A 20,527-nucleotide genomic window follows, 5' to 3' on the forward strand; every position below is an offset into this window, starting at 1 on the left:
TAACAGCTCCAGGCACTGTCACAATTATTGACTGGTATTATATAGCAGAAGTTTTAACAAAAAACCTAATTATCTGTTGAATACTTGCACGGTATTATGTTGTTCCTAATATTACCCTTTTTGTAGCTCTGACAGTGGTATGATTTCTGAGATGTGCAACTGCTTATGGTACTGTGTGAAGGTTCTTGATATTGTTCCCAAAGCCCCAATGACTACAGGGATTACTGAACTGTGTTTCTTCCAGATATGAGATGTTTCAATTGCCAGGTTGCTGTACTTCTGTTTTGTTGTTGTTGTTTAGTTGTTTAGTCGTGTCCGACTCTTCGTGTCCCCATGGACCAGAGCACACCAAGCCCTCCTGTCTTCCACTGCCTCCCGGAGTTGGGTCAAATTCATGTTGGTAGCTTTGATGACACTGTCCAATCATTTCGTCCTCTGTCGTCCCCTTCTCTTGCCCCAACATCAGGGTCTTTTCCAAGGAGTCTTCTCTTCTCATGAGATGGCCAAAGTACTGGAGCCTCAGCTTCAGGATCTGTCCTTCCAGTGAGCACTCTGGGTTGATTTCCTTTAGAATGGATAGGTTTTTTCTCCTTGCAGTCCAGGGGACTCTCAAGAGTCTCCTCCAGCACCACAATTCAAAAGCATCAATTCTTCGGTGGTCAGCTTTCTTTATGGTCCAGCTCTCACTTCCGTATATCGCTGCTGGAAAAACCATAGCTTTGACTATGCAGACATTTGTCGGCAAGGTGATATCTCTGCTTTTTAAGATGCTGTCGAGGTTTGTCATCACTTTCTTCCCAAGAAGCAGGGATCTTTTAATTTTGTGGCTGCTGTCACCATCTGCGGTTATCATGGAGCCCAAGAAAGTAAAATCTGTCACTACTTCCATATCTTCCCCTTCTATTTGCCAGGAGGTGATGAGACCAGTGGCCATGATCTTGTTTTTTTTTATGTTGAGCTTCAGAACGTTTTTTGCACTCTCATCTTTCACTGTCATTAAGAGGTTCTTTAATTCCTCCTCACTTTCTGCCTTCAGAGTGGTATCATCTGCATATTGGAGGTTGTTGATATTTCTTCTGGCAATCTTAATTCCAATCTTTATTTTCAACTCAGTCATTCCCTGAAATTGCCAATGTCAATGATCTGGACATGTCTTTGTTCTATTACTAATATGTCTGGTGTTTTACGTTCAAGGTGTGTATCAGTTTGGATCTGGAAATCCCACAAGATCTTGACTTCCCCATTTTCTAGCACCTTCTCTACCTGACGTTCCCATGGGTTTTTGGAGACTGGAAAGTTATATTTTTTGCATATTGACCAGTGCACTAATTTTGCCATTCTAACTTTATAATCTGTTTGTGCAGTGTCTGGACATTCACAGATTAGTTGTGACACAGCTTCATCTTTTTCTTGATAGAGTTGACATTTGCTGTTAGGACCAATTCCTTGGATCTTAGCTTTAATCACAGTGCTTGTTCTTGTGCAGCAAAAATTAAGCTTTTGGTTTCTTTCTTAAGGGTCCCCAGTTTCAGCCATGCCCATGTAGAATTATGATTATTCTCTCCATCAATATTTCTCAGGTGTTGGCCATGTAGTGGTCTATTTTTCCAGCTGTTTAATTTCTTTTCAAATTGTAGTTTCTTATATTGAGCCTTTGTTTCTATTGTTTTCAAAATATTCTCCATTTTCACTGCCTGGAGTAATTTGCCTCTGCTTATATCAATGACTTTTCATAATTTATCATTTTTTTGTGAGAGTTCAAGTTTTGCATTTACGTTGTTCCAGTAGCTTTGCAACAGCTAGTCCTTGTTCTGCAACAGGGCCTGCTGAGCCCTGTCACCCATTTGTTACCAGATGCCCAGGGGCTATAGCAACTGACACAGTCCTTGTTGGCCTGGGCGACAACTGATCTGGTATGGATTTCTGTTTATTCCCTCTCATCATAATTGATGGTTGGTGGACACAGTTGGCCTGGTTTCAACTGAGACTTGTCTGGCTTGGGAGACCCTTCAGCCTAGCTCTCAACCTCACTGAAGCATGCAAGCCCCTCCAAAATAATAATAATTGTTGTTGTTGTTGTTAACTTAGCACTTAAATTAAAACACAATTATATTTTTACTTCCATGAAAACTGATATTCTGATTTTTCGCACCTCAAGCATCACAGTGTTATAGGTTGGTTCTAGTTGTGGGCGTGCATACATGCAGATATATAAAAAATCCCACATAGAGCTCAGAGGAAGCTCCCAAATAATTTCATTTGAACGTAAGTCAGGGGTGATATCTTTACAGAACTACAGTGGTGCCTCGACTTATGAATATCCCTTCTTATGACCATTTTGAGTTACAATCAGCTCCGGATGCAAAATTTTGCTTCTACTTGCGACCGGAGCTTCCACTTACAAACAGAAAAAGGCAGGGGGAAAAGGCGGGAAATTCAAACTGCTAACTGTAGGTGGTGACGAGGCTGCTTCTTTGTAGCTCTTTTGCCCCAGCAGTTAGAGAGTGTGCATCGGAGGAGACTTGGGACTACTTCTCTTCTGTTTCCGAGAGCGTGTGTGTGTGTTTGCAGGGAGGCTTCGGGCTGCCTGGTAAGGTAAGGTGCTGTTTTCTGCTTTTTAAAAACTATTCTGGGTGTTTTTGCAGTTTTGGGCTGGGAGGGGTTATGTTTCTGTGCTGTGATTGGTCTTGGGGGGGTTGTTTTTTTGTTTTGTTTCCCCCCCCATTTCCAATGGGTCTTGGGGGGGTTGGTTGCTTTTGGAGTGTTTTTCCCATTTCCAATGGGCCTTGAGGGTTTGTTTGTTTTTTGGTCCCCCACCCTCATTTCCGATGGGTCTTGGGGGATTTGGTTGCTTTTGGAGTTTTTCCCCCATTTCTGATGGGTCCTGCATGGTTCCCTTGCATTTTTCCTTTGTTTTCTTTGCATTTCCGACCTGCCTCCTTTGTTCTCTGTGCATTTCCAACCTGCTCTGTTTGTTTTCTGTGCATTTCCAATAGGTCCTGCACGCTTGATTGCTTTTCTCCCCCCCCCCCCGGCCAGAAGGGATTAATTGCGTTTCCAATGAGTCTTGCAGTGATTCTTTTTGGTGATTTTTTTCTTCAGCTGGAACGTATTCATTGCATTTCAATGAATTCCTATGGGAAATGGTGTTTCGACTTATGGCCATTTCAAGTTACATCCATCTTCTGGAATGGATTATGTTTGTAAATCAAGGCACCACTGTATTAAAAGAAATTAGAAAAAATGTGTTTAATCTGTACTAGTCTTCATTAGACTGGGCATCACTGGGCATTGATCTACCCCCAATGGTGCCCAGCATGATGAAGACCAGTACAGGTTAAAAACTAGCTTTTCTTCCATATTTTTAAGTAGTCTAATACAGGTATATAACCCCCTTCTTGCCTTTGGGTTGTGTACAAGGACCACATGATTTATTTATTTTTCTTGTTATTAAATAATTTCATGTTAACAATAGTACAAGTTTGGTGGCACTGTATCATGTTGGCTGGAATGGGTAACGAAGGTTCCTTTTCACAAAGCATTTGAGTAAAACAAGAAGGATGCTGGGCATAGGAAACATCAGCAGATGCAAATTCTTACCCCTTGAGAAAAGTAGAAAGCAGCAATTCCCAGAGGCCAGAAACAGCAAAGCATTGAGAAGATAGCTAAACCCAGGTGGTCTCGTGGGGGAAGCATCAGAAAATTATCTTCACTCTCACTGTCACTTGAAGAGTCACTCTGGAAAACAAACCAATTCAGGGAAGATAACCAACAGCACAGTAGGAGTCTCACTCAAAGAGCATCCAGGCGGGAGTAGCAATTCACTCTGTACCTGTTGGGCATTGCTGTAGTGACAATACATTTCCTCTAAAACATGGCAGACAAATTGCCTTCATCTTCATAGGGTAGGAAATCTCTCCACTGAGCTATCCTAATGTGATATCACTTATAACCATCCACCACACATGCAGTGGGCAAAGTCACCCTCTGTCGTATAGGATGTATATTCACCAAGGAACAGTCGCTACTAGTATAAATAACCCATCCAAGAACTGGATGTCTGATGGCTATCTAGAATATGACACATCAGTCATCAACTTCTAACTTCTAGATTAAAACATCTGTTAGGAAGCAGAGCTGTTGCTTCACATGCTGTTTGAGAAAGATCTCCTTGGCTTCCATCCATTTAATCTGGCATGGTCTGACAGGTATTTTATAGACTCTCGGCCTTCAGTAAGGCTATTTGGGATTAAGAATAGTTTCAGCAATCAATAAACCAGTTCTGCCATTCCATGTACTAACTACAGAATCTCAGCTTATCCTAAATGGTGATATTGACTTTTTGATAAATAACTAAAATGCAAATTTGGCAAATCCCCTTATACAGTGGTGCCTCGCTAGATGATGATAATCCATTCCACTGAAATTGCTGTTTAGCAAAATCATTGTCCAACGAAAAGCATTTCCCTATTGCAATGCATTGAAACCTGTTTAATGTGTTCCAATGGGGAAGAATCATCATTTTCTAGCGAAGATCAGCCATAGGAAAGCCGCTTTGCGAACCACCGATCAGCTGTTTAAATAGTTGTCTTGTGAAGCTTAGGTCCCGAAAACACCCGGTTTGTGAGCGCGGAGGGGGCTGTCAAAATCGTTGTCTAGTGAAAATTGGTTTGCGAAGCAGGGACCAAACATTGTCCACCGAAATTCCCCCATAAGGAATCACTGTTTTGTGAATCGCTATAGCAATCTCAAAAAGTCAATGTCTAGCGAAAAAACTGTCATGCAGGGTAACTGTCTAGCGAGGCACTACTGTAAATCGTAACAATCAGGAGATAAAGAGAAATGCAGCAATGCACAGGTAAGCAAACGAGAGCTTAACAGACATTTTAGAGAAGCTGAAGGATACCCTTGTTTTCGAAGAGCCTCTTGATCTCAAATGGACTTTTACACAGTAAAAATTCTAAGAACTTGAGTCAGAAGATTAGCATCTCATGCATTTAAAATCTTTATAAAGGTTAACAGTGTTTTTTTAAAAAAACAACAACAACATTTTTTGTACTGTACTGGAGATGTTTTTATAGCTCACCCACATATATATTCGCCTGGAAGAAAGTTCCATTCAAAGTTAAGTGTGTTCAGGGGTGTTCTATGTTGTTAAAGTAACTCAGTGTGAAATAGAAACCCAGAAAGCTTCAATGTACTAATAATAGCAATGATGATGATGGTGATAGTGATGATAGTAATAATAGTAATGGTGTTAAGAACCCTATTCATGGCTGTCAGCTCCAGTATCTGAAGAGAAGCAATTGCCATCCCACAGATATTTTTCTTCTCCTATTGAAAGCTGCTTCTCCTCCATTGTCTAAATATAATATTTCTAGGACATCTATCATCACCATGGCATTTAAGTAGCATTTTCACCCTCCTACTCTTCTTCTCATTAAATATTTTATAGTCTTTCTTCTCCACTCTTATTTGACCTTCTTTCAAGTGGCACTTTCACATATGTATTCTTTCCTTCTTAGCAGTTTCAAACTTAGGGAAAACAATTGCTTTGCAGTGTTTCTATAATAAACCATATCCTTTCTGGACACCTGGATATGGCAAAATTCTAACAACTTAAGCATTGAATAGAAGCTGATTCTCATGCTTTTCTCAAGCAAAATTCTCAGCTCACTGACTAGGAATTAGGGCTTTGCTGAGAAAATACTTTTCTTGAATCTCTGTGAAATGGAACAATTTTTCATCTTCAGCAATATATTTCACTGGCATAATGTTCTAAGCAAGTTTAGAACTTCACCTCATTTTAATTACTTGCCTCTCTCAACTATTTCCACTCATGTTATTTCCAATAAATTGTATTTTGAGCCCCAATACCTTAGAAATAAGAGAATATACATATGAGCTGGCACAGTGACAAGCAACACATAAACAAGTTCCGTTTAATGTGAATGTTTGAACACTTTGTTCTTTTTATGCTTACACATCAAAAATATTTACTCAGAAGAAAATTCCCTGGTCTGTCTTAAATTCATAGGTTAAGGAATGTACCTCATACTCTTGCAATTCTTCTTCCTCCACTTCATAGGACACAGTCTGGATTTTCATATCATTTTCCATCAAGGATCGCCCTTGTGTTTCCTGCCCATCAGAGGCCTCAGTAGGGGGATCTTTCTTTTCCATGAAAGTTGTCTCACAGCTCTCACCTTTATTGTCCTTGATCTTGACACTGGCCTCATCCTTCACCAGAATGAAATTTGGGCCGTACAGAGCTTCAACAGCCAACTGAAGAGAACTGGCGTCCAGTAACTGGTGAGTTCTCGCATTGCCAGAATTTTGGAAGATGTAGGAATAGAGTTTGCCCTGACAACGGTGGGCAGGGTAATCCTGGTGGTAAGTGTAACTGCCATGAAGGTGTCCATTGTTCTTGGCCAACAGGGGATTCTGAAGTTCACTCGCACTTTCCATTCTCCTGAGAACTCTCACTGAGATGCTTCAGATGAATGTCCTGAAGAACAAAAAAGGCAACAAGTACATATATATTGTAGATGGCAGCTGGGATGTTCAATAGCAATGATTGCCATGAGGTTATAACCAGGACTATGCTAGGGACAAGTCTGTCTTGACAGAAATCTGGGGCTGGACCCATCTTGGATACCTTCCTGGCTGCACTTTAACTTACAGAACATAAATTGTGACACTTTTAAGGAGAGTTAAAATAAGTATTTTGAAATTAGCTCCTGGTGGCCTGCATAAAGTGAAGTGCAAGTTGGGGGCTGGCAAGATGGCATACCCCTTTGGCTGTAAGGAACTGGGACAGGGAAGAAGTTGTACTAGCACATGTGACTCTTCCAAAGGAAAAAATCTACAAGCCACTTTGGCCTGTTTACTCGTATACTGGCTATGAAGCCAGGCCCTGGAAAAGAGCCTGATGTTGGGAAAGTGTGAAGGCAAGAAGAGAAGGGAACGGCAGAGGACGAGATGGTTGGACAGTGTCATCGAGGCTACCAACATGAATTTGACCAAACTCTGGGAGGTAGTGGAAGACAGGAGGGCCTGGCGTGCTCTGGTCCATGGGGTCACGAAGAGTCGGACATGTCTTATCAACTAAACAACAACAACAATAAAGCCAGGGACTGGAGATAAATGCTTAGACTAGATTCATAACACACTGGCTCTTGTATAAGTGCAAGTAATAAAAAGCATGGAGTCTAAGGAACCACAAATGTTTAATAGATTTTCAGCTTGTGCATTCCTGCCACATAAATTCCTTTCTTTCATTTTATATAAGATGTGCAACTCACTTCTGTATCCTCTTCTCCACTTCTTATTACATCCAAAGCCACTCTGGAGTCTCACAAGCCCCTAAATACTTCCATAGCCATTCCCTCCTTTTACCTTGTTATACAAAGCTCTGAGATGTCAGTCATGAAAATGCTGCAAGGAAAAAGCAGATCTGCAAAGTACTGTATTGAAACCATTATGAGAGTAGTAAAGAGCTAGAGTGTATGTTTATAGTGTTTAATGATAATAATACAGTGTTTTGCAAGATTTTCTGGGTAGACAATACCAGCCCCTACTTCTGGGGACACTCTGGGACACTCTGGGGACAGTCAGCTGGCCCAAGGCTACACAGACTGACTCTTCTCCCAGAAGGCACCGTGGGGGATTAAATTATCAATATCTGACTGAGCTATCTAGCAAGCAATAATCATAAGCTGTCAAGTCAATTCTGATGTATGGGGACCTTTTCCAGGGTTTTTCAGAATACTCAGAAGTGGTTTTACTATTCCCTTCTTCTAGGATGCCTTGGAAATATGCAGCTTACCCAAGGCCACACAGGCTAGTGAATTACATTCTTGGGAAGTACAGTATAACTGAGAGTCAGTGAGAGAGTAAGTGAATATGTGTGTGTGTGTGTGTGTGTGTGTGTGTGTGTGTGTGTGTGTGTGTGTGTGTGTGTGTGTGTGTGTGTGTGTGTGTGTGTGTGTGTGTGTGTGTGTGTGAGAGAGAGAGAGAGAGAGAGAGAGAGAGAGAGAGAGAGAGAGAGAGAGAGAGAGAACCTTGGCCATTAGAAATAGAAGCAAATGCCTTATGTTTGGCAGCAAACAGTGGCATTTAGCTGCACTATTGGGCATGAGACCATGTACTTCCTTTCCCAGACTGTCAAAATACAGACTTTATTTGAGACTTCATGTCAACCTCATGGTGGCAGGCAGGGAAATTGGAATATGAACCATGTGATGAGATGAGAAGGTCAAAGCTATCATGATAGCTGGAGTGTGTTGGGCATTGCCCTTTCTCTTTGGCTGCTTCAGAAAAGGGAACAGAATTTTGATGTAAATGCATAGTGCATTCTTTATGCTGGGTCATAACTTCCTGCAGTGTTACAGCGAATAACAGATGGTCCTGGCACAGACCTGAGGTTGGCATTCCCTGTAGGGATCCTCCTTGCATTCTAAACAAGCAGAGGATGCAATGAATTACAGCCCTTTCATTTGTGACTGTAATATATTTTGCATGCTAAAGAACTGCTCTGGAGTTACTTGGCGTCTGGACTGACACTTCCAGAGAGTGGAAACTAGGGAAGGAAAATGAAGAGAAAGGCTGCCTGACATGTAACCATCACATTCCGAGGCACCCATCGCTGCAGGTGAATTTCATTTCAAGTGTCTGATTCATATGCACAGTGACTCTGTCTTCACTACAAAATATCAAGGGGTGAATCCAATTGTAGTCACAACTGGAGAAGGGAAAAATTAAGAAAGAATATACTGGGTGAAATCCTGCTGCTTACCAAAGAAACATGCAACTAGAGTAGGCCTATTAAATCAATGCAATTTACAGAGGAGGGACTCACCAAACCACTAATGAAATGGGCCTACAGTCGTGTCTCGCTTAACGATTGCCTCGCTTAACAAGGAAATTGCTATACGATTTAGGTTTTTGCTATCACAAAACAATGTTTTAAATGGGGTTTTGTCGTTTAACGATGATTGGTTTCCTGCTTTGGGAACTGATTTTCGCTTTACGACGATCAGCAAACAGCTGATCGCCGGGTTTCAAAATGGCCACCGGCTGAAGAAAATGCCCCCCCCGCTGTTTTCTAGGATGGATTCCCCATTTTACAGGCACCGAAAATGGACGCTGTATGGAGGATCTTCGCTGGACGAGCAGGTATTCTGCCCATTGGAACGCATTGAACGTTTTTCAACGCGTTTCAATGGGTTTTTTCATTTCATTTGATGTTTTCGCTCTACAGTGATTTCGTCAAGCGAGGCACCACTGTATTCTAGTTGTGATTTATTATGCTGAGCAACAGGATTTCAGCCCCTGAGTAGTTAGTTGTACAGCGCTTTTGCTTGATGGTACTGGAAGTCACCCATCACGAAACATCCCCGTGATTCAACAGCTTGATAGAACAAGTGGAACTGTGCCCACTCTTTCAATTAGGCCATTTTACCTGAACAGAAAAATGTGACAGCATATTTTCCCTGTGCAGAAATAGTACCCTTTCAGGAATTAGAAATGTATGGAGACTTGGTAAATTAATTTTATTTAAATGTTAAGTTCTATTTTTGGCAAAACGATGGACCAACTGTTAAGCGGAAACACTTATTGAGTGGATTAAGTTCAACAACAAATATAGGAGGTTTGTGAGGAACGCCTCTTGTTCAAACAAATGTTATATTTTAGGGAAGGTCCTTGAGGGCTGATTTTATGACAATTTTCTGCCAGCGTTATCTCACACTGCGATGGATGGGAAACTGTTGCATGAACTGAAGCCTGGCCGAAGGACTGATAAGGAGCAGCCCACAGAGCCATCAGGCGGGTTCTGCTAGACACAGCATGTTTCCATATTCCACATTTTACTGGAGAGAACGTTGTGAATGCTTCTGAAGAAGGAATAAAGCACAAATTAATGAACACCATTCAGATGAAAGTACTGTATAATATATAGAGTCACACAGAAATCCCAAAGGCTGAAGAAAATGAAAAGGTTACCAGAAGATTTCAATTAGAAACAGGGCAGCTAAGATGTGTGGGTGGGTAGGAAGTCATATGAGTCCATAGGCAGCCTTTAGTCTGAGCAAAATTTTGAAGTGCCCAGATCACAAGTCGCTGATGATGGAAGCCGAAAAGCATGTATAAGAGTTTGCATAGCTTTTTCTTCATAGCAAAAGTTGCCTCCATTCAATACACAACAGCATAAAAAGTCTGGCTCACTTGGAGGATATTGAACCTATCAAGCTGAACACCTTGTTTCTACAATGATCAACCAGTTTTCTGTAGGAAGCTCAGAAACATCCTCCCACTGATATGCTCCCCAGCAACGTGACAGTGAGAATATGTTGTCTCTGCCACTGTAGGAGAAAGATCACCATCATGACTATTAGCCATTGATAAACTTACCTTCCATAAGCTTTTCTAACGCTTTTAAAAACTCATTCAAATTAGTGGCCATCTCTATATACTGTGGAAGTAAATTCCGTAGTTCAACCATGCACAGTGTGGAGAGAACTTCCTTTTATCCCTTAAAAATCTCTCAGCACTCAACTTAATTGGATGACCCTGGGTTCTAGTAATATGAAAAACAGCATAAACCTTCTTATGGGCAAAGTGCTGATTATCCTTTCTCTGTACCTGAATCTGATTTACTCCCTTTGGGCTCCCTTTTTTTAAACGTCACCTTTATTTTGAATCTGCATTAAGGTTGTTTGGAAGGTTCTTTGATAATGAACTGTACAGGATTGTGGCATCATGCCAAGCCCCCATCAAACTATTTCTGACAATGTTAGAATGAACAAAGTACTAATCAGCTGAAAAGAAAGATCTTGCACTGGTGGGTGGACTGGAAGTCTCCACAGATTTTTTCTTTGCCAGCTAGTATGAATCTATCGAACAGTGATTTCTCTTTTAAATTGTTCCCTAGGTCTGAAATGGCAGTAAACAATTACATGATTGGTCCCATCCCAAGAATTATTCTTTTGAAAAAGCAGACTACGAAGAGAAAAGGCCAAACAGATTCATGACTTCTTTAAACTAACAATGCGGTTAGATGCAGTTTACAAACACCAGGCACCTCCAAATTTGGCTACAAAAGGCTGATTTCTGAGTTCAGATTCACTCACTCATCACATCCAGGCCTTTCAAAATTGTTCTTGTTATGTGCCATCAAATCACTTCCAACTTACGGGTACTCAATGAATGAGTGAGCTCCAAAATGTCCTGTTCTCAACCGCCGTGCGCAGCTCTTGAAAACTCAATCCTGTGGTTCCTTTAGAGAGTCAGTCCATCTCATATTTGGTCTTCCTCTTTTCCTGTTGCCTTCCAGCTTTCCTGGATTCTGGAGAATCCTGTCTTCTCATAATGTGCCTGAAGTATCCGCCTCAGTTTTGTCACTTTTTGCCTCCAGGGAAATTTCTGGCTTGATTTGTTCTACGACTCACTTGTTTTCTTGAATGGTTGTAGGTTTTTTGGGCTGTTTGGCTGCGTTCTGGAGGATCTTCTTCCTAATGTCTTTCTAGTAGTCCAGGTTATCTGCAAAGCTCTCCTCTAGCACCGTATTTCAAATAAATCATTTTTTTCCTGTCATCTTTTTTCACTGGCCAGCTTTCACATCCATAACTAGTAATCAGGAATACAATTGTGTGAATGATCTTGGTCTTGGTCTCCAGGCACACTCCTTACACTTGATAATCTTTTCTAATTCTTTCATAGCTGCCATTCCAGGGCTTAGTCTCCTTCTGATTTTCTGACAGCAGTCTCCATTTGAATTGATAATTAAACCAAGGTATACAAAATCTCTAATTATTTCAAATTCTTCATTGTCAAGATTAAAGTTGTGTAGCTTTTCAGTAGTCATGATTTTTGTCTCCTTAACGTTCAACTTCAGTCCTGCTTTGACACTTTCTTCTTTCATGTTCACCATTAGTCATTTCAAGTCGTTGCTGCTTTCTACTAGTTGAGATGGTGTCATCTGCACATGAGGTTTCTTCCACCAATTTTCACTCATCCTTCATCAAAATCTAGTCCAGCTTTCTGTATAATATATTCTTCATACAAATTGTGCAGGTAAAATGGACCCTTGTCTGACATCTTTGCCTATAGGAAACCACTCTGTATCTCCATAACAGTAGCTTCTTCTCCATGATACAGGTTATGTAGTGGGATAATCAAGTGGCGAGGCATACCCATTTCTTTCAAAACGATCTATAATGTACCATGATCTACACAGTAAAAGACTGTTGCTGTCTATAAAGCATAGACTGATCTTCTTTTGAAGTTCTTTGGTGCGCTCCAATAGCCAGAAGATATCTGCTATATAGTCTTCTGTGCCCCTTCTTTTTTGGAATCCACCTTGAACACCAGGCATTTCTCACTCCATATATGAGGGCAAAAACCTTTGTCACAACATCTAGAGCATCACTTTGCTTGCATGGAAAATCTGTACAATGGTTCTATAGTTACCACACTCCTTGGTGTATCCTTTCTTGGGGATTGGTATGTATATTGAATGGTGTGTGGACCATTGTTTTGTCTGCCATATTTGTTGCCATATTCCTGATAGGATTTTGAAAGGTTCAGTCTTTGTGGCTTGAAATGGTTCTATGAGTATTCCATATACCCCCTGGTGAATTATTTCTTCCTAGTGCATTCACAGCAGCTTTCACTTCATCTTCTAGAACTGCGGGCTCAGTATCATTATTCCTCTCCAAAGGAATCTGTTTTCCTTTCATCTCTTTTGTATAGGTCTTCAGTATATTGTTTCCACTTTCTCTTTATTTTATACTGGTCAAACAGTGTGCTTCCTGTTGCTCTTTCAGTATTCCTAATATGGTCTTAAATTTTCCTTTGATTTCTTGGACCTTCCAGAAGAGATCTCTTGCCTTCCCTCTTTTGTTGTTCTCTTCTATCTCTTGTTCTATGGTTTCATTTGCTTTGATTCATATTTCTCATGTTCCATGTTCCAATTGCATGTGTTGTGTAGCATGAGACTTTCCTTTCACCTCTTTTCCCGTCAGCCACTAGACGTCCTTTTGCCTTTAATCTCCTTGCATCACTAGGGACAACACTATTTGTACTTGTCCTTTGCTATTTTCTAGTAGCTGATTAGGTGCTTTCTCACCTGAGAGTCTTATCATCCTTCAGTATCTCTTGTTTCATTTTGGATTGCGTGATCATATGGTTTTCAAGGCAAGCAAGATTCATTTGTCGTCTACCATGGCCGTCTTCTGTGTAGTACTAACAAAGTTTATCTTGAGTGTTCCTGCTGGGATCTGTGAAAGATCTGCTGCCTACATTATCTTCAGCTACTGCTGCTGCCCAATAACTGTTATCTAGAAGTTTATCTATCCCCATCCCCACTGGAATGATCCATTTTCTTCTGCTGATGCAGCTGTTACTCCTGAAGAGGGTGGATGCATCGTAGCCTGGTGCCTCACCTATGAACATTCTGCCTTGGGTGACCCTGCTAGGAATCCAGGCTTATAACGGGAATCTAGTCTCCTGATGGCATGGATTTCTGCTTTTCTGACATACTCAAACCCTCTTATCATGCTCTGGAGTGCATCCAAGAAGGGGGTCTTTCAAAATATACGATAATAAGGAGTCTTGTGACACCTTAACCTGGCATGCTTCATTTGGGATAAATATATGCGGACTTTAACCTACTTCTTCAGAGTAAGAAGGCTGCATCTGAAAAGTGGGATAAAGGCTGTGTCAGATAAATCTTGCTGGTCTTTAAGGCACCAAAAGTTTCTTTGCTGCTTTTACTGCAACAAGACTACCATGACTGCCATCACACATGTCCCTCAGCTTTATGATGCCACTACAAGGCTCTCCTATGCATCTGGGAGAGTCTTCTGTCATATGTTCCACTTGATGCTCTGGCTGTGGAACATAGGAAGCTGCATTATATTGAGGGAGATCATTGTCCCATCTAGCCTAGTTCTGATTGGCAGCAGCTCTCTGGCACAACTATCTCCTAGCCCTACCTAGAATTCCTTGTTGTTCTCTGCTGGTTTCCCACCCAAGTACTGACTGACACAAGCCTGCTTAATTTTCATTATCAATGTGATCGATGTGTTCAGGGTTGGTAAGCTGGTTCACTGGGCACAACATGGGAGAGATTGTTGTTGATCATCATCACCCTGTGTTTGAACTTGGATAATAAGGATCCCACGAGTGATTAAGGGAGAAGAAATAAAATTTGCTCTGAGCAGGGCTCATAAATATGCAGAAAAACAGTGTGGTGCAGTTACAGCAATACAGCCTCATTATTTAGTGTTTGGAGCTGTACCTGGGAAAGAACTTACTGTGAAGTCAAGGTCCTGTCAGGTGCTGTGTTCGGCTGTATCCTAATGTAAGCCTCAAGTGTGCTTCTTTTGTGAATGGCAGCAAGCTTTCAAAGCTCAGACAACACATTGGCGCCGGAGAGATGAAGAGGCATAGGAGAGGAATAGGGGGAGCACTGTGAAAATTCAAGGGTTTTGCTTATTTCTAGCATTTGCAAAAGCTTGTGAACACTTTGACAGAGCTTGAGTACATAGAACAAAGTTTTGAAGACCTCCCATGTTTGGAGAACAGACACAACATTTCTGGCATGACTGAGATCTCATTTATGCAAAAGAAGGGCTTTCTCATAAATATGCTAACAGTGATAAGACTCAATGTATCACAGGCAGATTGTAAAGCAGATTGGACATTTCTTGGGCTAAAGTGTATTTTGTATAAATTGGGGCTCCGTTAACCAACATCAGGTTTCTGAGACATAAGAAATCAAACCCAATTCAAAATGAAGCAGCTTTGAAGCATATAAAATTTGCTTAAAGCAGCCATGATCCATTCTCATTTAAAACCCATCCCCATAATCGGATGGAAGGCATTGGTATTCTCATCCACACTGCGAGACTGCGCAGGACTTGCAGCTGGTACTGTTCACAGCTCAGAAAAAGATAAACACATATACTAGGGGAGAAACTGATATTAAAAATTGATAGAAGTGAACAGTGATGGCAATCACAGGAGATAAAGGTACTGAACTATATGATGTGTCCACCATTTCTATGTTGGATTCACATGCTTCCAAATGTCTCTGTACAGTATGTAGGGTCACAGCATGACCAAGAATGCTTCTGACAGTTAGCACTCTATCCACTGAAACTGGAGATGGGAACGTTTCAGTCTCATATTAAATCAACTAAATTACAAGTAGCTGAATCTGTAAAAGCTTGCCTTGGCAGAGATACCTAGAGTCCAATCTGACACTGGGCTCATTCGCAGCTGGATATAATAGTTCAGATTAACTGTGAACTAAGTAGCTTCGTTTAAAATCAATCACAAACTAATTGGCCTATCGGATAAACATTCAATCCTTACACTCACCACTCCAGGTATGCTTTGTATCCACTAGAGGTTAGGACAACATATTGATGTGCACCCCTTATCCACATGACCTTCTGGTCAGCAAGCAAAATTAAATGTCGTGCAAGTAATCCCGCAGAGTCTGAAAACAAAGCTCTGCTCTGTGGACATCCTGTGGCAAGTGGAAAGATTAAAAGAGGAACAGCAGAACAGGAGTAAAAGAAGGGGGAAGTTGCTCTGACCAAACTGAATATGGCACAACTCCACTAAAGTCTTTTCTAGCCGCCTAGAGTGGTCGAAATGACCAGATAGGCGGGGTATAAATAGAATAAATAAATAAATAAATTCTGAACTACAATATTGAGTTCTTGCTATTATTAAGATGCAGGGAACTAGGATTCATTTTTCATCTATTAAGAAAATGTCCTTACTATTACTGAGATTTGTAAAATTAAGAGCAATCTTTTTTTCCTTATGATTATTATAATATGCAGTGTTTTCCTCCTTGTTATCACTGGAGAAATGGCAATGCCCTCCCTCCTGGAACCCCTTTCTATGTGTTTTAAAAGCCGAACTTGCCTGCTGTCAAGCCCTCTGCAGTAGGCTTTTCATGCCAGGCAGAAACCTGTGGCAGGGCAAGGAAAGTCCCATTACCGATCCTGGCATCATATTGTTTTTATTCCTGGGGATATGCAGAGGGATACAAGGTTTCTGAGCCATTTGGGTGAGCTAGGATCACTGAAGTGTTTGTGGCTGATGGGATTACATGACCTGCCACCTGTGTGACCCTTGGGCAAACTGCACATGGAATGTGGAATGTGGGACTAGTAAACCCCTTTTAAGTACTTCATACCAAGAAAAACCTGGGAGAGTTGCTATATGTTGAAAGTGACTTTAGGACACATAATTAATAGTTCCCAGGAAGGGAGAGTTTAGAGAGGTGCAGTTTCTCAGGAATCACTATCCATGGCAAAGTCTTAGTTTTTACTAAAAGGGTGAAAATGAGCAGGCATGAAAGACTGCATGTGTTTTATTTTTGTAAAATATGTACTCTGCATCCTCACTGGACTCCTTCCTGGAGTGAGCTGAAAACCAGTTTCAAATTGGTTCCTTCCTTTCTTCCTGGAGTGATATGCTGGATTATGCAGAGATGAGACAGCAGATTATCCTGAAAAGACAGGATAAACAGATAGAGGTTTTCTGTACTGCACCCTAGCACTTTGTGCTGCCAGAAATAATTGTTTTTGTTCACACAGGAACTATCAGCAACCTTGAGGAACTCAGGGAGTATTCAAGCAGAGTCTTACATTTTAGCTTTCCTCTAGCGCAAGTGTGTTCTGACTCCTTGAGAATTCTGTTCTTGTTGAGCCTTTGTTTTTGGCAGTATTCCGGGATTCAACCCTGATTGCCCAGGTCTTGGCAGTGGCCAAGATTGCTTTTGCACAGTTAAAACTGGTGCATCAGCTGCACCCATTCCTTGAGATGTCTGATTTGGCTACAGTAATGCATGCCTTTGTTACATCGCTCTTGGATTTCTGTAATGCGCTCTGTGTGGGGCTGCCTTTGAAGACAGTTCAGAAACTTCAGCTGGTTGAAAACTCTGCAGCCAGACTACTGACTGGGGCCAGCTATAGGGAGCATATAATGCTCGTGCTCCAACAACTGCACTGGCTGCCAGTACATTTCAGGGCCCAATTCAAAGTGCTGGTCGTTACCTATAAAGCCCTTTAGGGCTTGGGTCCAGACTACTGAATGGTCTGTATCTCCCCATATGAGCCTTCCTGGCATTTAAGATTTAAGAAAAGGCCCATCTTCTCAGTCCCATTGCCAATGGAGACACGGTTGAGGGGGTCACAAGAGAGGGCCTTCTCTGTGATGGCCCCCACATTATGGAATGCTCTCCCTTGGGATATGAGGTTGGCCCCTCCCTTTTATCCTTTCGCCAACAACTGAAGACCCATCTTTTCAGGCAGCCTTTTAACAATCGCTACTGAGTCTCTGAGTGGCATTTTTAAGTTGATAGTTTTTAATGTTTACCTGCTTTGAATTATTCAGTTGTATTTTAATTAGTGTATAGTTTAATTGGTTTTTTATGTTCATCTTAATTTTTTAATTCTATTCTTTTAATATTGTGAGCTCCCTTCGATCTCCTTATTTGGAGAAAGGCAGCCTATAAATAAAATAAAGAAATAAACAATAAATAATTTTTCAGTCAATATCAGAGACATTTGATTATTCATATACAGTATTTAAACAAATCTTGTAGTTGTTCTATTGTAGTTATAACCTTAACCTTAGCTTTATATCCAATACATATGATCAATTTGAAGGGAAATCCCCAGACATATCTTATTCCTTGGTTCTGAATGCCTCAGTAAATGGTTTTCGTTCTCTGTGCCTCCCAACTGTTTCAACAGCAAGTCCTGGAAGATCTCATTTTTTGTCTCCTACATACAACTCATTTATGCTTTTTAATGCACAGCTAATTTCACTGTATAATGAATAAAGCTAACAACAATATCTCTTATCAATGTTTCTTGCTTAGGAGCCATTCTGTGAACTCTTTCCAAATTTTCTGATATAATCTTTAAATCCAGATAGAGGTTTTGAATCCATTTCAAGACTCTCTCAAGTCCTCCATCCTTTACTCCTCCTTAAAGTTCCTTATACACAGGTTTGGATGGTGATTATACTTTTCTTGACCCTCTACCTTTCAACATTCTGAACTCATTTTCCATAACACCAGTTTTAATCTGCAGATGATGGGCAAGTTCAAAAGCATCATTAGCAATCTGAAGGTGAGCCTTCATTTCTGCCACTTCTTTAACTGACACTATTGCAGCTTTCATATCTGGTTGTAAGTCTTTCTTTAATTGTTTTAAAAGCTGTCTCATATCTTCACTGAACTCACTAACTAATTTGGGGTTATTTTTGTCCCTTCCTTTTCGTCTTACCTGTCACCATTTCACTATCAGCGTCCTCTGAGGACTCTGCCAAATCACTTTGATCTTGAAGAGATATCCAGTCTACATTCTCATGCCATTTTATTTGATCTTCCAATTTCCATATTTATTTGCAAAATATACTTACCTATTTGCCAGGTTTCACGTTTAATAGTTATATTATAAACAGGCTTAGAGAGGAGCAGATCTGTTATGCTGCCATCTTTCACGGCAACAAGCCACATCCCTGTGCTAAAGTGATAGCATTTAAAAAATTAATAAAATAAAAGAGGTGTTGAACCCAAGGGTAGGAGCCTGACGCTAAACCACAACATCCTACCCTATTATGACATCGCCCTCACTGATTAGGACATGTTCTTCCACTGGTCACAAAGGATCAAATACTGTATAGGCAATCAAACAAACTAGAAAGTGAGACAAAACTATGGAAGCAGAAGTGTTGCAAACAAACAACAACAAAACCCCATGCTACATCAGCCATACAAAATGTACCAACCAGTCATGGAAAAAGAACTTGCCATTAGGTTTATATCATGCAAAAAACACTGAAATTAACAGTGAGAGTACTCCAGTACAAACAGGACAAATGTCTTTCTTGCTGCATCATTATTTAGGGTATTGGATTGGGAGTTGGGAACATATCACCTTGAGTTTAACGGAAGCAAGGCAGGATATCCACCCACCCACCCAATTGAATTAATGGGAGTGTATATACAGTAGGTGTTACTGGCATTGTTGCTTCATTGGCCACTTTGTTTTTCCCCATCCTTCTTTACTAAGAAGCAAAAATTGAAACCTGCTTACTAGAACAAGGGGGGGGGGGGGGTTATGGTAAATGAAAGGAGCTCTGAAGCAACAAGATTGGGTGTAAAGAGGTAACCAGGATCACATCCTTTTTTGTTGCTTTAAGACCTTTTAAATTTGGTGCTTGGCTTTGTGCTGACACTAGGCAGTTCTTGGTATCATTACTATGCTCACTGTCTTTTTTAAAAACAGCAGGAACAGGAGCATCTCAGTTTATTGAAAAGAAATAAATGGAATACAGAGTCTAAAATCCTATTTTGCATTTTTTTATTTTTTAACATGAGGGGTGACAAAAGGAAAAAGGGAGTTGGGATTGATGAGGAAGAGGGGATACAATAACATACTGATATCCAATCTATACCTATTGCCATATCAAGATTTTAAGTTATTCTATTTACTCTTTTCTGCCTTGTAGATAAAGTTCTCATTTCAATATATTTTATTCAGCTGCTGCCTGTTGATTCAGTCCACTTGTTAAATAGATCCCATCTTTCTATTGCCTTTTGCAGGGGTTGATCTTTCATGACTTCTGATAAGATATCCATTTTGGCTATTTCCCATATCTTTTCAATAAGATCTTCTTGTTTCGGTACCGTTGGGCTTTTCCAATTTCTAGCATATATAATTCTAGCTGCCGTAACAATATATATAACTATGTATTCCTTTGACTTATCTATATTATCGGATAATATTTTGCAATTTTATGCCATGCAACTCTAATGATGCCATCAACTGTGGCTGTTCAGGAGAAACTGCCTATTCCCTGTCCCCAGGTTCTAAAGATCTCCACGGATACCTTTTTGTCCTGGAGAAGCCAGTGGCAGAACTGGGACTGGCAGAAGTGATTTGGGGTTATTGGAGAGCACCCTCCCTCATATCACAGCTTCCAAAGGCTTCCCCAGAATAAAAGGGATCTGTACAGATCCTGGGAAACTTGAAGCAGGGGAGAGGAAGTTTTAAATTCTGCCCAAACAGTTGCAACTGATGACATCATTAGAGTTGCTTGATGTAATGTTGTGCAGTAAGAGTCCGGCCAGAGTTACTATAACATTCACATGTTCCCTCGGTCTTTAGCTTGGACAAAACCAAGAAAGGCCCATTTGTGTGCATTGGTATTATCAAAATTGCCCAGGAAAATAATTTCTTACACAGTGCTTTATATTGGGTTCCAGTGTTCAAGTACCAAATAATTATCTATGTTTTCGTCCAAAACAATTATCTATGTTATTTATTGCAGGTATTTATATACTACCCTTTAATAATACCTTTTGGGCAGTTTGGTATTATTAAAGTCAAAAACTACAGTTCAAGACAATATAATTGCAGATCAGAGAGCCAGCAATAGATAGAGGATCATTAGGAGTTGAAATCCCTGCTGGGTCACAGATACTGAC

At 40.6% G+C, this 20,527-nt stretch overlaps 1 protein-coding gene across 1 annotated transcript in view; it reads right to left on the bottom strand.

Moving 5' to 3' along the window:
* SYNDIG1L (synapse differentiation inducing 1 like) overlaps positions 1-20,527 on the bottom strand; it is a 63,189-nt gene that overhangs the window by 7,560 nt on the left and 35,102 nt on the right. Inside the window, exons 2-3 of the mRNA XM_020793933.3 lie at positions 6,052-6,508; positions 3,601-3,738 (exon numbers count right to left, since the gene is read on the bottom strand). Of these exons, the coding sequence (XP_020649592.2) occupies positions 3,601-3,738; positions 6,052-6,468 (555 nt within the window). The 5' untranslated portion in view covers positions 6,469-6,508. The remainder of the gene's footprint in view (positions 1-3,600; positions 3,739-6,051; positions 6,509-20,527) is intronic.

This window comes from Pogona vitticeps, chromosome 1 (genome assembly GCF_051106095.1).
Source record: "Pogona vitticeps strain Pit_001003342236 chromosome 1, PviZW2.1, whole genome shotgun sequence".
NCBI lineage: Eukaryota > Metazoa > Chordata > Lepidosauria > Squamata > Agamidae > Pogona > Pogona vitticeps.